Source organism: Macaca mulatta, chromosome 7 (genome assembly GCF_049350105.2).
Source record: "Macaca mulatta isolate MMU2019108-1 chromosome 7, T2T-MMU8v2.0, whole genome shotgun sequence".
Classification (NCBI taxonomy): Eukaryota; Metazoa; Chordata; class Mammalia; order Primates; family Cercopithecidae; genus Macaca; species Macaca mulatta.
The window spans coordinates 129,728,781-129,746,392 of NC_133412.1; the positions used below are offsets into that span (position 1 = coordinate 129,728,781).

The window sequence follows — 17,612 nt, forward strand, 5'->3', positions numbered from 1 at the left end:
ATTTTTAATTAAAAAGTATATCAATATGCTGACAGATTATCCAATATTATCAATAGTCCAAAAATAATTTTTTGACTTTGTAATATATTATATAGAGGATTTTAAGTTATTCAAATCTGATTTCTTTATAGTGTTTTGATTAGGTTACAGTTAAAAATTTGTATTCCTCAGAGTCATTTTTTTAATACAGAAAAATCTATTTCATACCTATTTATTGCGTTTAATTGGATGAGAACCTAGAGAAGGGGCAGGTATCCTAGTCTTAGAGAAAATGTTTCAGGGAATACTTGCCAAAGACGATGCTTATACTGAGTTGTAAATAGTTACATGGGAGTTAGCGAAGTGAAGGCAAAACAGTGTTCCACATACAAGTTAAGCATCCCTAATCAAAAAATCCGAAATCCAGGATGTTCCAAAATCTGAAACTTTTTGAATATTGACATGATGCCCAAAGGAAGTGCTTATTGGAGCATATTGGATTTCAGATTTTCTGATTAGAAATGTTTCACTGATACGTGTTCTTCAGATACTCCAAAATCTGAAAAAATCCAAAATTTGAAAGACTTCTGGTCCCAGGCATTTCAGATAGGGATCCTCAACCTGTATAGAGAACCTCATTTGCAAAGTAACCCCGAAGTGGAGAAACAGCTTTTGAGTATAGGGACTTGCAAGTCATTTAGTGTTGCTGAAACATAAAGGTTGATGTGTTACGTTAAAAGACCAGATCATGAAAGGTTTTTTTATGTCATGATGAGGGGCTTATATTATGTTTTCTCATTAAAGGAGAGGTCATTAAAGGGTTGGAGTCAGAAAGGTGTGAGGTCAGATATGTTTTGAATCTCTTACTCTGTTGGCAGTGGCGGGCATAGGCCTGGAGGTGGCTTACCACGTTGTTGGATTGGTTTGAGTCTGAGGTGATGATAATAGCTAACATGGGATGGTGGTGGTATGGATGGAGGTTAGATGAGCTTTAAAAATTATTATGAAATGGGCCGGGCGCGGTGGCTCAAGCCTGTAATCCCACTACTTTGGGAGGCCGAGGCGGGTGGATCACAAAGTCAGGAGATCGAGACCATCCTGGCTAACATGGTGAAACCCCGTCTCTACTAAAAATACAAAAAACTAGCCGGGCGTGGTGGCGGGCGCCTGTAGTCCCAGCTACTCGGAGGCTGAGGCAGGAGAATGGCGGGAACCCGGGAGGCGGAGCTTGCAGTGAGCCGAGATCGGGCCACTGCACTCCAGCCTGGGTGACACAGCAAGACTCCGTCTCAAAAAAAAAAAAAAAAAAATATATTATGAAATGAAATTGGCAGGATGTGTTATTTTTGACAGAGAGAGAGAGGGGGAAAAGAAGCTTTGATGATCACTACCAGGTATCTTAACTTAAATAACTAGGTAGATAATGAAAGTCACTAAGACAGAGAATACAGGAGTAGGAAATCGTTTTTAGAAAAGAGAATGAGAAATTAGTTTTGTACATGTTGACACTGAGGTTCTATGGGGCATCCAGAGTTGGACTGGCATTGGGGTGTGCCATAGTTGGTTGGAGATATTTAAGTCCAACAGTACAGGAGAGTGCAGTGCTGGGAACAGATCTGTTTTTTTTTTCAGCTTGTGGTTAGCAGTTGAAATCAAGATAGTGGATAAAGTTACTCTAGCTACCCAGAGTGTGTAGAGTGAGAAAAGCAGTTGTCTGAGAATGAAATCTGGGGAAATAACCAGCTTTAAAGAAATTAATGGAAAAAGAGGAGAGATTCAGAAAACACACACACACACACACACACACACACACACACACACACACACACACAGAAGGAAGATCCAGAACCATAAAAGGAAAACCAGGAGGATATGCAGTCCCAGACATCAACTCAGTAAGGTGTGTCGAGAGGAGTGGTCATCAACAGGGATCAACACAGCAGAGAGGTCCAGAAAGCCTGTTGTCACTGGGGACCTCAGCAAGAGCAATTTCAATAGAGGGCTACAGTGAGAAGAGAGGTAGAGGCTGCAGATGTGGACATGTAAGGCTGATACTGAGCCTAGCCCTTACCCTGAATTGTGTCTTCATGAAATCATCCCTGATGCCAACCTGCTTTGTAGTCATTTATCTTTGTCTCACTAAGGTTAAATGAAGCATGCTCAGATAATGCATAGGAAATATGACTTGAGCAATATAATGAGACTATCTTCTTACAGAATCAGTGAATTAACTGAAGACTTGCAAAGTCTTCAGAAAATCATCATCCTTATCACTACTGGCATCATCCTTTGATGTGTGAGCACAAATCACAGACATGACTTGCTATGTCCTGACGTGGGGGTCACAGCTCCTTAGTAGCATGCCTGTGAAGCCATGGCAGTGGGCCACAGACCTTATTTCTACGTTGCTCTCAGCCTGCAGACTTACTAGTGCACATGTACCAACCACTGGCAGACTTTCAGGACAAATACTTAGTTTATTGAAAATCTTAGTATTTTGAGAATAGCTTTCTAAAACTCTGTTCCATCATTGGCTGCTTTCAACAGTAGAGTCTAATCTTGTATAACTGGCCTGTTCCATCCACTAACAATTTGATGGTCCCTTCTCCAACCCACTTTTTACTCCCTGGTATGACGTTAGCTTTCATTTCACTCATTTCATTGATGGCTCACACTGTCTCTTTACTTCCTTTTCTATTCAGTCTAGGCCCCATGATTCATTACTTTAACTCTCCTTCTTGTCCTGTCCTTTTGCCCTTCTGTCCCTCTGACCTAGTAAAGCCCCAAAGGATGGCTCCATCCAGCTTCTCTAGGATAAAATAATATTTTATTTTATTATCATAATAAAGCCTGGCTCAGACTCCTGCAGACCTATCCATAGCCATGTGTACTGACGCTGCTGCTCCATCTCCACAGTCGCTGTAGTCTTCAAACTCAGCTGAGCATTAATTGCTACCTACAAAGCCTTATTGTATCCCTCTTGAGCTGTGGAATTTTTCCATAACAGATGTTTCAAGTTATTTCAACCTCTTAATCTACTAGTTTGTATATGTTACATGGCAAGTAACAGTTGATTGATTCTGAGTCTTAGCATAAACTTAAAAATTTTTTTTGTATTAACAGAGGAATCTTATTATATATATAGCTCTGATAAACTGGCTCATGATCTTCAGTCTGTTTTCGTTGCTGCATAACTGGATAAGGTGTGAAGGAAAAACAAAAACAAACAAAAAACCTCCTGATTTGGAAGACTTAGCTGAACCTATCTTTGGAAACAGAATCAATTAAACGTGTATGTGTTACTTGGACTAAATACAACGTAAACCCATACAAAATGGTAGTTCAAGCATCTCAAGTTTTTTAGAGAATGTTAGAATCTATTGTCTAAATTGTCTATCGTCCTCTTTGGAAAAATCCAAAGTCATTGGGTCTTACAAATTATTTGGATAATTTTTCTTCCAAAATGAAAAGAGATGATGATTAGTCAGATGCAGTAGATAATTTGGTCAACATTTAAATAAGCAGTAAATAGCCTACATATTAACTGTCATAAAGTAAACGTTTAAAGGCAGTGTGTTGAAATATGTGCATTTTAAGGAGCATTCAGAGTTTAACTTATAAAATCCTATTGAAATCAAAGAAATTCATACAGGCTTACCCCATATAGATTATTGTACGAAAACATGAATACTGGGTCCTCCAAAACATTTCACTTTCTATATATCCTATATATGGATGTACACATGACTTTCTGCTCTTAGAGGCATGCTTCCTCTCTTCTGTTTTGCACAAGACTAGGAGAACAGGAGCATTTTATTTTCAGAATTTCTTCACACTTTTCCTTGAAAAAATAATGGGAAGTATACTAAAGAGAGAAGATAGTGTGTTTCAGTCAGGGTTCTTGGTTGCAAGCAGGTGACTCTGGCTGTGGTTAGCTGAAAAGAAACATAGTAAAAGGAAGTTGGGAAGGACTCTACAATTCAATAATAAAAAGACAATCCAATTTAAGCAATGAGCAAAGGATCTGAATAGACATTTCTTTAAGGGAGATACACAAATGGCCAATAACACAGAAAAAGATGCTCAGCAGCATTAGCCATTAGGAAGATGCAAATCCAAACTTCAGTGAGATGCCACTTCACACCAACTAGGGTGGCTAGATTTAAACTAGATAGTAAGTGCCCACTAGGATGTGGAAACATCAGACCCTCATATGCTGCTGTTGGGAAACAAACAAATTGAAAGATCCACTACGCTTTTGTGTGCCATACATTAGGACTACAAGGCAAATTCCTGTAGACTTAGTTTGATTTCTGAGCAAGTTTATGCGATGCTAAAAAGGTTGAGATTTTAGATTTGATTCCCATTACTGATTTCATAATCAGTTACCTTGTCTTCTACTATTCGACTCAGCGGTCTCACAAATTATTTCTCTAATGCCAAGGAAAATCAGGTGAAAGAGTACATGGATTATTTATTGCAAAACCATCTTGACCTTAGTGGAGAGACGGAGAGAGAGAATTCAGATTATAGACCTTGCTGATATGGGATTAGTCTTCAGTAAAATACTCATGTACCTAACTTTGTGTAACAATCTAAGGTAACTAGATAAACGTCATCATTAAAGTCAAAATTTTTACCTTATATTCTTCAGTTTTTAAAACCTTATGAAATATTTGAAAAGACAGTTAATGTAGTTCATAATTCTAATCCCACCTCAGCCTCCCAAGTAGGTGGGACTACAGGTGCCCGCCACCACGCCCGGCTAATTTTTTTGTATTTTTAGTAGAGACGGGGTTTCACCATGTTAGCCAGGATGGTCTCGATGTCTTGATCTCCTGACCTCGTGATCCGCCTGCCTCAGCCTCCCAGAGTGCTGGGATTACAGGCGTGAGCCACTGCACCCAGCCTAGGATGCCTTTCTGAGTGTAAGAATATGTGTTAAAAGTCATTGTAGATTAGTGAATGTTGAGTTTTCTTCCTGAGGATTCATTTATATCAGGATTTTATTCCGCTTCGCTTCAGGTAACACATTTCTGCAGGAATGCTGTAGAAATGATGCTGTATTCTTTTCACTGGAATAGATTGGGAAGCATATGATGTTTGTCCTATTACTAATGCTGTTAATTTTGGTCACGTGGTTAAGATTGTGTCTGACAGTTTTCACCACTGTAAAGTTACCATTTTTCCCTCGGTAATTCATCTATTTATAGGGCGGTACCTTGAGACTGTACATATTCTGCTACTCCCAAATTTTTACCCACTAGTTTTGGTATTTATTGATTATTATTAAGATGGCTGCCAAATGGTGGTTTCTAATTCCATCATTTGTTCTACAATTATTAGTTGGCTTTCTACAGAAAGGCCAATGATGTCCTTCTCACTTTGTTATTTACATCACTAAATTCATAGATTCTTAGGTATTAAGTGATTTATAAGCAATTACTATAATTATTTTTGATGCTTACATTATCCCAGATTTGGCCAGTGGGAGCCTCTTTAAGCTGGCTCCTGTGTCCTTCTGTCATGCCCCCATCATTCTTTGAGCACTTCTTGACTTTCCGGCACAAGATGTTTCAGACTAATTTTGTGCTAGAGCTACTCCAGCTCTAGTATCAGCCATTTCTCCAAGGATGCTAATTTCGGTTTTAAGTTGAGGAAGGAATCTTGTATCTTATGCTGACTTTCCCAAATAATATTGACATATGAAACATAGAAGTTCCTTTAAAAATGTTAGAAATACTTTAACTTGTTCTCTTGTTCACTAAGTTTCCTTTGTGTGTTTGGGGCTAGATAATTCCAATATAAATGAAATTTAACTCCAATTCACATTTCAAAACCAGTGTTAAAGTAATTGTTACAGACAAATACTGTAGATGTACAGAATGGGCTGAAACCTAGGAATTGAAGAAACATTTGAGAAAGAAGTAGGATTTAAATAAATAGAAAGGAGCAGGGAGGACATTAGATTCAGGGGTACAGAATGAGCAAAAGTATAGTACTAGGCATAGGCATGTCTTATTAGGAAGTTTTGATGAGCCTGACTAATGGGTGGAGAGAATAATGTTGATCATTAGTGAGTGAGTGGGAGCTAGTTTATTGGAAGCCTGGATTCCAGGCAGTCTGATTTAGAACTTATCCCTCAAGCAGTGGAGAGTCCTTAAGTTTTTGGGCTGGGTAGTCATAAAGAATATGTTTTAGGAAACTTGATATGATGTTATTATTGCAGAATAGATTGAAAACCAGAAGACAAATTAGGGAATTCTTAATTAAGTGTAAGGCAGTAAAAATACAAATAGAAAGGAATGAGTACACAGGAAAGTAATTTGGAAGGAAGAAATAATATGTTGAATCAGGATCACTGGAAGACTGGGAAACTGAAAGAAATGGGAAACTGCTGATTTTTATAAGAGAAAGAAAACAAAAATAAATTGCAAACAGAAACTCAAAGAAAAAAGAGGTTTACTGATATTGGGATTTTTATGTAATCATTTAAAAATAATGATTGACTAAAAGCCATAGAACTACTCTGTAACTTTTTATACAAAAGAATATAGTTGAAAATTGATGATTTGGAGCTATAGAATATGGTAATTGTTAGACGCAGTAATGCTTGCTGAATTTTCTAACACTATTAGAAATAGGCATTTCATAATCACTTTCATTTTCATAGTTTTAGATTTATAAGGAAATAGAAACTTGTTTTGGTTTGATATGCATTAGTAAATTCAACCACACTACCAGTCTCAAATCAAATCTCTGAACTGAGATCCAGATTCCTGATTGTTTTGAATGGTATGGGTTTTGTTGGCATTTGTGGGTGAGAAATTTGTTTTTAAGTGTAGCATCTGATTCTTCTGGTGTTATTGAAATTTACATTCCCATCTTTAGAGAAAAAAATTAGTTTTAACTTCAACTTTGTCTAAAGAAAAAACCCTCACAAACTAAGAACTGCACTATATAAGATATTGAAATCATCAAATATTGTGATCAAGACATTCTTTGGCATATGCTGAGAGATGAAAATAAAAGGTACCTGGGTCCAATCATTGTACCTGAAGTGAGAATGCATTTTCCTGAATAAATATTTTTTCATTTCATTAATTTTTACAATCAAACATTTAGGTCTTAACTAGACCATCCTTCTTCATGGATAGAGCAAGAAAATGACACAGGTTTGTTCTCTCTCTAGCTACTGTGTCTTCAGGTTTTCTGAACTGGCGTGAATTCTAGCAGTTACATCTGAAGACTGAACCTCATTCTAGCCATAGGTTTGTTTATTTGTTCATTAATAAGTTAACATATGAACTTCCTAATTAAAATTTGTTGAAAGAAATTATTATATGAGGTAATGTATTAACCATATAATGTGTTGGAGTAGTGCTGGGTGACTGTCATAATTTCTGCTGGTACAGTTTACAAAAAGGAAAATAAAGTTAGTTCTTTTTGTTGGGAAAGAAGATTTCATGTTATCTGTGTTTGCAGGCTTTCTGGCTCATCTGCTGGAGGAATCCTTGCTGCGGGGGTGTTTTCATTTTCTCGTCTAACATGGCAGTGGTCCATTGCAGCAGAGGTTTTTAGCTTAAACAATCTGTTTGTGGGGCTGCTTATGGCTCTTACTGTACATTTTGAGGAAGCAGCAACTGCTAAGGAGAGATCAAAGGTAACCTATTTTGATCAAAGTGAAATCAGTTTTTGTTTTAATTTTTAGACAGATGTATTTCTTTTTAATGTTGGCTTAAATACCATTTATCTATTCTGATTACTGTCAGGATAATCTGGCATGTTGAGAGAGAAAATGATCTCAGTCTTTTTTATTATGGATGGAACCACAATAGCCCTTATAAAACATGGCGCTTTTCTTCCCTCAGAGTTTAAAAGTTTTTTGGAGAGTGAGAGGATTATGAAATCCCCTGTGTGTCCCGTGGGAAAGATAGGCTTGTTGGTTAATTCACCATCATTTATTTGTGTATGTTATCAGAAAGTGCCAAGTTCTAGACTGGCCCCCTTAAATTAGGATACATTGACTCGCTCTTTAATTGCCAAAAAATGTTGAATTTGTAATTTACTTAACTAAGAGAAAAGTATCAAATGTAAACCATGAAGTAGTTCAGAAGAAATTACAATGAATTTTAAGGTAAACACTATCATCAGAATCACTTGACATGTAAAAGAACCCTATCTTCTAAGAACCTACAGTCTATACACTGGGAAATGCCAAATCATCTTAGTATAGGCAGCTTTGTGTTGTTAAAGAGTGTAGAAACAAAAGAACATCATGGTTTATATGTGGTTTTCTGTGATGCTATTAGAGGGGTTTTTTTGGCTTAAAAAATGTCTGATTATGTTAAAATATTCAATAGACTTTTTATGAGAAGGCACACTGTTCAGGTTCAGGTATAGGGACAACTGCAATGGGGTTTTGTAGTAGGGGAAAGAAATCAGGCTCAACTCCAAATAGGAAAAGTGGGAATTTATAGCCAAGGAGCAGGGTGGGAGTCAGTGGATGGAAAATTACTGAGAGGAGACATCAGGGTAAAGTGACTGAATTCTTGCTGAAAGCAAGCCAGGGTGATCAGACATCACCTAAGGAATGGTAGTGGATGAAGAACTTGATCAGATATTGAGGATGAGGGTTCTGGCTAAACTGACTAGACAGGATTGATGCTAAAACTGGACAATGCAGAGATGAACATGGAAACTCAAAAGTCAGGACCTAATTGGGAAGAGTTTAGAGGAGCCTGACTTGAGTTTGGTCAAAGGAGAGAATCTTTGCCAATTATGAAACTAACACATGTTGAAAAAACTGAAAAACACCACCCAGAGATAACCAGGTTTCTAAACAAAACAGACTATATTTCATTTGCTTAATAGGAGAAAAAACAATTGTTGAATTTCAATTATAGATTTAATTGAATAAGCATTACACAATACCCTATTACTATTACAACTTACCTGTTTATCATACAGGATTTTCTAAAAGTTGGTTTGAAAACAGTTATTTAAGATCAAACTGCAATTATTTGATGAACATGGAAAATATTAACAAAAATAATAGTAACAAATATTAGTGATTATTTAAAAAAAGTATAACTGCTTGCATCTTAGAGGTTGATTTTAACCTAACTTAGGATACAAATGCTTGGTTTTAATATAAAAATGGCTTTTTGTTATTGTTCTTAGAGTGTTAGGTGAATTTTTTTCTTAATTTTTTAAAATTTATTTTCAGATAGCTAAAATTGGTGCTTTCTGCTGTGGCCTTAGCTTATGTAACCAGCACACAATAATACTCTATGTATTGTGCATAATACCTTGGATTCTCTTTCAACTTTTAAAAAAGAAGGTAGGTTTTTGAGTTTTGTGAAAATAAAAATGTACAATATTTTACTTAGGTTTTATATAACATTTTTATCATGAGAAAATTTCAGACTTTAATTTTTCTTGGGTTTCATGTAAAGCATAAATAACCCTAGGGCCTAACAATATTGACTGAAAAAAATAGGATTTACAAAAATTATGCGGTATTGATTGCAGTGGCATCTGGCCTGTTCCATAATTTTGTGACTGATTCTGAATAGCATCTCGATGAAAGTAGGCTGAAAGGACTTAAAGCAACAATATAAAATTTTCTTAATTATCATTTTATACATTCTAAGACACAGAGTGGTGTGCCATCATACTTCATTTATTTAACTGTGTGCCGAGTCCTTGCCCTGTGCCATATGCTTGCTCCAGGTGCTGAAGAGTCAGCTCTCAACAGACATCACTGCTATTGTGAACTAAATAATAAAATCTCGGGTAACAGTGTTGTTTTCTCAAAATAGATTCCCTAGAATTAAAAAGGATTTATTGTTATTTCTTCTCTGAAAGAAAAAAAAATGATTGTTAATTAAAATGGCAATATAAAGCAACATAGGAAAATTACTTCATTAGGCAATGAGAGATTTAGGTACCCAGAGGTTAAAGTAGTCTATATACAAAGCCAGCACTAGAGTCTTTTTACCTTATTGTTTGTTTGTGTACAAACTCAGCTTTACTTATCCTTTTATTATTTGTTCATTATACCCAGCTATAATCAGAATTACAATAGAAAACATATAAAACAAATAAAATTATTATCTAGAGATAGGGAAATAATTATACCAAAGCTTTAGATAGCTTTATTTACTGTGCTTGAACACATTAGCTTCTTAACAGTAAAGCAAAAAGGGTAACATGGAGGTTATAAAATTTTTATGATGTGATTAAAAAGTAAGTAAAAGGGGCTGGGTGCGGTGGTTCACGCCTGTAATCTTAGCACTTTGGGAGGCCAAGGCAGGTGGATTGCCTGAGCTCAGGAGTTTGAGACCAGTCTGGGCAACACAGTGAAACTCTGTCTCTACTAAAAATACAAAAAAAAGTAGCCAGGCGTAGCAGTGTGCGCCTGTAGTCCCAGTTACTTGGGAGGCTGAGGCAGGAGAATCGCTTGAACCCAAGAGGCGGAGGTTGCAGTGAGCCGATATCGTGCCACCGCACTCCAGCCTGGGTGACAGAGCAAGACTCTGTCTCCAAAAAATAAAAATAAAAATAAAAAATAAAATAAAATGAGTAAAAGGGAAACATAGCAGTTGACAGGAAAGAACTTTTCGTTGGCACTGAATTTTGTGAAGTCAATCATGTAGGTCCTTATGTAAAGCTTATTAAACGGCATAACAAGCAGTGTCTTTAACAGTGGTTTTATAGTGTATATAGTAAGTTCTTTATATGGCCTTTTATTATATAAACGCTTGATTAAAAATGGAGGTATGAAATATAACTCAGTGAATCTTTTCTGTGGAATACAAGAAAGAGGCCCAAATATTTCTCTTGTGAATCAGTGGGGGCGGATGGATTCATCTCCCTCTAATATCAGTCATCTTAGCCAGGCTTCTAACCTGAACGGACATCAGAGGGGTGCATTCTCAGCACATATTTCACGTTAATTGATTGAAAGGAGAGACATGTAGTTTCTGTAAAACATGGAGGATTCAGAGTTGATAATTTTGGAGCCTGGACTAAGGGCCTGTTTTCCCTGTACTGAGGTAAGCTACAGAGAGTGATGAAATTGTGAGAACTGTGACTCTTTATTTCCCATTAGTTAAAAAGCAGAGGCTAGAAAATAAGGCCTACCAATGAAGTAACAGGGTAGTTGGATCTCACTGTGAGGTGATTTGAGACAGAGCAGAAAGTCCTGAGTCAGTTGGTTTCAACCCTGGCTGCTTACTTATCTGAGAAACTTTTTAAAAGTTCGTGTTTGTTTGTGTGTATATATACACAGATGTACCTATGTATATAGTAATGTAGGTACATATGTGTATGTGTATCTATATGTACATATATACATGGGGTGTGTGTGTGTGTATATATATATTTATTTATTTATGCTAAAACTTGATTCTACCCCAAAATAATTCTGATATAAATGATCTGGGGTGAGGCCCAGACATCAGTATTTTTAAGAAGTTCCCCAGGTGATTTTAATGTGCAGTTAGGATTAGGAACCACTTATTCCCCAACTCTGCAATAGCTCTTATGCAATTGTCTCCCTGTTTATTTTTCACACAAAAGGAAAATTCTGCAGCAACTCATCTTACCAATCTAAATTCAACTTTATAATATGCAGAAACTGTGCAAAAATAAGCATTTACTTTCTTTAAAACTAATTTTAAGAATAGCAAAGGCATGTTGTTAGATTAGTTATTTCTTACACTCCTTTCATGCCATCATTTTTTTGCATCTCATTACTGCTATAGAAATCTCAAATGAAATCAGTACTGTAATAAAACACTTCATTTTCAATTACGAATGTTTATTTGAAAATGCTAATGTAAATCAACTGCTTGTTCTACCTCTGGTGAATGTGAACCTTGATTCTTATATTCATTCTCACTTATGAATTTCTCTTTTTTGTAAAGGAAAAAATTGGCAATTTCCAAATACGATATTTGTGAGAGAACACCTCTCCCAGTTACTAAAGTAAGCAGTATTTGAATCTTGGTTCAGATATACAGGAATTGATTGAATATACCAGAATTCATATTCTTTTGGATTTAATATTTGTAAAACTTTGCCAATATTGTCCTTTAAGAAAAGTATTTTACAAATGAGAAATATGTTTTCCCAAATAAGGTATATGAAGCAGCATTTTTATAACAACTAATTTTCTTTAATTAGGGGAAATTAATTGTAAATTGAGGGGGGAAAAAGCATTTGAATGAGCTTGGAGTTTATATAAAAGCTAGTTGCATTTATGCCAACATTGAAATGTTCAAAACCCTTGTTGAAAGAATTGTCAACGTATAATCATAATAATATATATAGTTGAAGTCTACTCCTAATGATGATGACGAAGTGAATTGGTCTTAGAATTGTATTTTGGGCATATTCAAAATCAGCCAAACAACACATAATCACTTCCAAGCAGGTTATCTTAGCCGTGCAATGCTGCTTGTCATGACATGGTTTTAAATGTAAGTGATGCAGTAAACATGATACTCATGAGCCTTTGCTAATATTATTTGCTTCACTCAGCTTTCACCTGCCATGCAAAGGAGTTCAGGCTGATGCAATTTTCTAGTAATCCATAGTAATCAGAAGGTTTAACATAGTATTCTGTGGTGACTTAATATAAATTGGGAGATCAGCTCTGAGTAAACATATTTGGTGTTTTCCTTGATATGTTCTTGAAGTTCCAGGATGAATCTACTAAAATAAACATTGTTTTACCACCCGATGTGCTCTGATGCAGGAACTCTCCCTGGGCTCTTTGTTGAAGTTGAGCCTGTACTTCTCTGCTGGTTTGCTGCCCTATATCCACCTTCCCATCTCATCTTACCTTAATCACGCCCGGTGGACCTGGGGAGACCAGACAACGCTGCAAGGATTTTTGACACATTTTCTCAGGGAAGAATATGGAACCTTCAGCCTGGTAAATTCAGATTTAAAGCCCTTCTAAGGAAACAAGTGGCAAAACTTCAGTGTTCTACCTGGGCCTTGATTAAAAAAAACAATATTTATCAGTGACAGTGGATCAGATTTTTATTTTGGTTATTTATGTAACAAACTTGCCCCTTGGAATAGGGCCTTTGATATATGTTAGAGAAAAGTTGGAATCGCTTAATTTAACATCATGTAGTTGTATATCCTGAATATACTTTTTAGGATAGCAATCATTAAAACGTCTTCCACCTACAGTTGAAGAATTTCAGTCTTGTTAGCAGTGAGTCACTATGGGCAATTGATCTGTGAATAAAACTATTTGGAAAAGATCGAAGGAAAAAAAAAATCCTCCATTTAAAAAATTTTCTTTGACCAAACCACTTCTTATTATTTATTTTTTTACATATTTCATGAACAGTGTTTATGTTAGTATCTAGTTTTTAAAACTCAAGACATATCTGTAAATGCCTCATAAGATATGAGTTCACTAAATGGAAACAGTGTGCTCCAAAGAAGTTGAAAAGGCCTTGCTTTTCCTAAGACATATTAAGGGAACACACTAAATATAGTCACAGTAAAGATAATCTGAAAAATGAAAGGATAAGCAGAAGATTTTTTTATTTTCATATAGACAGTTATATCAGGTTTTTCTTTCTTGGTTTGTCCTTTTGTGTCCTACTTAAGAAGGCAAGTCTCAGAAGAGTATGTAGTATATAATACCACTTATACAGAACTCTAAACCATGCAAAAACTAAACAATCTATTGTTCAAGGGTACATACAAAAGTAGTAGAACTATGTATTTATAAAAAATAGGGAAATAATTAACACCAAATTCAAGGTAGTAGTTACTGCTGTGGGATAAGGGAGAAAAAGCCTTTGAGGGCTTTGTGAGATACCTTATGATCTTGATTGGGTTTTGTTTCTTGAATGATGGATCTGTAGATTTTTAAAAAGCTCTTTGACCCTTAAAGATGTATTATATATGTTTTTTGGATGTAGGAGATGTTTCATAATAAAATAGAATAATAAAAAGGAAAAATATTAATTATTTTGACTTAGAGAGTTTGATACTTTACATTTATATTCTGCTTTACTTATTTTGGTTATTCCATAAAAATATTGTCTGAAGACCGTTCTAGATTTGAAATTTATATAATTCATACATAATTGTGAAATTATAGATGAACAGGTTGTAATGAATTTTAATCAAAGTGCTCATAAAGAGCTTAAGGAAAGTCTATCATGGAAGTATAAAAAGGTTATTAATTTATTAACATGTAAATCATTTTTGCTGGAATAGTTCAACTGATTTCTAACAATTATTGTTTTTTGTTTTTTTGTTTTTTTTGAGACGGAGTCTCCCTCTGTCGCCCAGGCTGGAGTGCAGTGGCGCGATCTCTGCTCACTGCAAGCTCCGCCTCCCGGGTTTACGCCATTCTCCTGCCTCAGCCTCCGGAGTAGCTGGGACTACAGGCGCCCGCCACCACGCCCGGCTAGTTTTTCGTAGTTTTTAGTAGAGACGGAGTTTCACCGTATTAGCCAGGATGATTTCGATCTCCTGACCTCGTGATCCGCCCGTCTCGGTGTCCCAAAGTGCCGGGATTACAGGCTTGAGCCACTGCGCCCACCGCTTTTTTTTTGTTTGTTTTTTGAGACAGAGTCTCACTCTGTCGCTCAGGCTGGAGTGCAGTGGAGTGATCTCGGCTCGCTGCAACCTCCATCTCCTGGGTTCAAGTGATTCTCCTGCCTCAGCTTCCTGAGTAGCTGGGATTATAGATGTGCACCACCATGCCCGGCTAAGTTTTTGTATTTTTAGTAGAGACGGAGTTTCACCATGTTGACCAGGCTGGTCTCGAGCTCCTGACCTCGTAATCCACCCACCTCAGCCTCCCAAAGTGCTGGGATTACAGGTGTGAGCCACCGTGCCCAGCCTGCCAATTATTACTTCTAAAATTCTTCCTAAACGATGTCCAAATTAGTTTTCACTGACTTCTCTTTAAAAATTCAATAAGACTCTGAACTAAAGACTTTGAGTGAAGAGAAATGATACATTGTACATTTAAAACCTGTATCTTTTAGACATACACACAGCCAAAAAGCATATGAAAAAGTGCGCAATATCACTAATCATTAGAGAAATGAAAGTTGGAACCACAATGAAATACCATCTTACACAAGTCAGAATGGTTATTATATGAAAAAGTCAAAAAACATACTGGTGAGGTTTTGGAGAAAAGAGAATGCTTATACACTGCTAGTGGGAGTGTAAATTAGTTCAGCCATTGTGGAAAGCAATGTGGCGATTTCTGAAAGAACTTGAAACAATTACCATTCAACCCAGCAATCCCATTATTGGCCATATATCCAAAGGAATATAAATTGTTCTGCTATAAAGATACATACACACATATGTTCATCACAACACTATTCACAATAGAAAAGGCATAGAATCAACCTAAATGCCCATCAACAGTAGACTGGATTTTTAAAAATGTGGTACATATACACCATGGAATACTACACAGCCATAAAAAAGGAATGAGTTAATGTCCTAAGTGAACTAATGCAGGAACAGGACACCAAATACCACATGTTCTCATTTATAAGTGGGAGCTAAACATTGAGTACACATGAACACATGTGTACTTGAGGGCAGAGGGTAGGAGGAGGGAATGGATAAAAATAAACTACCTATTGGGTACTATGCTTATTACCTGGGTGATGAAATCATCTGTACACCAAACCCCCTTGACATGCAACTTACCTATGTTACAAACCTGCTCATGTACCCCGGAACCTAAAATAAAAAAATTCTTTTTAAGAAAACCCATGTCTTTTAAGTCAAGATTGTTAAAATACAATAGCCTAATAAAGCTTCAGTTTAATGCTTATGCAAATAAACGTTGGTCTTTTGTGTTTAGGCCAAATCTGAAATAGGATCCAGTATGTCTGAAATATTGCTGTGAGTATGAAATATTTGAAACTATTTTAAAATGAATTCTCTATTAGTTCCTTTAAGTGATTTTAGGGATTTCTGAGTTCATCTCTTTGTAACAAAGTATGTCTGAGAAGTAGTTTTTACCTCTACAGTTGACAGTTGTTTGTATTTATAGTTGTCCCTCGGTATCCATGGGGTATTGGTTACAGGAACTCCTGAGGATGTAAAACTCCATGGGTGCTCAAGTCCTGATATAAAATGGCATAATATTTGTATATAACCTGTGTACATCCTCTTGTATACTGTAAATCATCTCTAGATTACTTATCATACTTAGTACAATGTCAATGCTGTGTAAATAGTTGTTATGCTGTATTGTCTAGGGAATTATGACAAGAAAAAACATCTGTATATGTTTGTGCAGACAGTTTTTTCCCCAAAGTTTTTTGATTTAAGGTTAGTTGAATCCATGGAGGCAGAACCCATGGAGGCAGAGGGCCAACTGTACTCTCAAATGTTTTTAGCACCTCCTTCAATAAGATAGAGCTTAAAATGAGCAATAAACACAACGGTGAATATTAGAATACTATATAGAGTATTTATAGAACGAAAATGTTTCAACCTTCAATTGAACCACTGTTTTCTTGTTATTTTGGTTTTTAGTATTTTAGAGCTTAATTTATATAATGTCTCCTATGACTTCCTTAGGCTATCCTTGCCATAAGCTCTATCTTTGGCTTCTGTATTTTTAACATCCAACCTTATTAGAGCTGGCTTAAGCAAATATATTTTCATCTATATTATTTAATAGTGTTCTTTGAAAACTGGGTTAATATTTGCTTTAAAACCTACAGATTAAGACAAGTGGAAAGATATCCATACCAACCTGATACAAAATTTTGGAAGAAAATAGGTTTCTACAACACTGAAGTGATGTCCTAACTAATTACTAATTTGGAACTCTTGGGGCTGTTTGGAAAAAACTGTGAGGAGAATATTTCAACTTTATACGTGAGGCAGTTTATGAGTTCTCACAATTTCGGTGTAATTTACTTACTAGCTTGCTTTCTTCCAGCCATCCTTCCTTCCTTTCTGTTTAAATGACTTCTTTTTTCTACTTCAAAAAAGGTACATAATCTTTATAGAAAACTTAGAAAATACAGGTAAGCAAAAATAAGAAAATTAAAACTACCTATAAATCCAACATGCAGAGATAACCACTATTATTAATCTGTTAATATTTTGGACTACATTTTTCTAATATTTTTAGGATTTTTGTTTCTTTTTAAAAGTAGGATCATAGTAAACATACTGTTTCATTAGCCTGCTGTTTTCTACTTTACATTATATCTTGGAAATATCTCCCTGCCATCAGTTACTTTCACATAACCTTTTGATGGTTCTCACCATTGATTTTAAATATTTCTTTTTATGTGTGAGACTTTTGTGGCTTTCTCATTTTCTCTGGGAGAATGTAACAGGAAGCTCAGTTTTCTTTTCAAAGATAAAGATGGCACTTGGTGCAGTGGCTCATGCCTGTAATCCCAGCACTTTGGGAAGCCAAAGTGGGAGGATCGCTTGAGCACAGGAGTTTGAGACCAGCCTGGGCAACATAGTGAGACCTTGTCTCTGCAAAAAAAAAAAAATGTTTTTTGAGATGGAGTCTTGCCCTGTCACCCAGGCTGGAGTGCAGTGGTGAGATCTCTGCTCACTGCAACCTCCGCCTCCCGGGTTCA

The 17,612-nt window shown here is 36.1% G+C and overlaps 1 protein-coding gene across 3 annotated transcripts in view; it reads left to right on the top strand.

The window, feature by feature from the left end:
* TMEM260 (transmembrane protein 260) overlaps positions 1–17,612 on the top strand; it is a 63,764-nt gene that overhangs the window by 16,186 nt on the left and 29,966 nt on the right. For 2 of the 3 annotated variants that reach the window (XR_013395387.1, XM_015143770.3), the window contains exons 4-7: positions 7,465–7,642; positions 9,209–9,322; positions 12,746–12,925; positions 15,860–15,900. Coding sequence is in view for 2 of the 3 variants with exons in the window: in XM_015143770.3 (XP_014999256.2) it covers positions 7,465–7,642; positions 9,209–9,322; positions 12,746–12,925; positions 15,860–15,900 (513 nt within the window). In the remaining variant the exon portion in view is untranslated. The remainder of the gene's footprint in view (positions 1–7,464; positions 7,643–9,208; positions 9,323–12,745; positions 12,926–15,859; positions 15,901–17,612) is intronic. The other variant, XM_015143771.3, reaches the window with a different exon arrangement.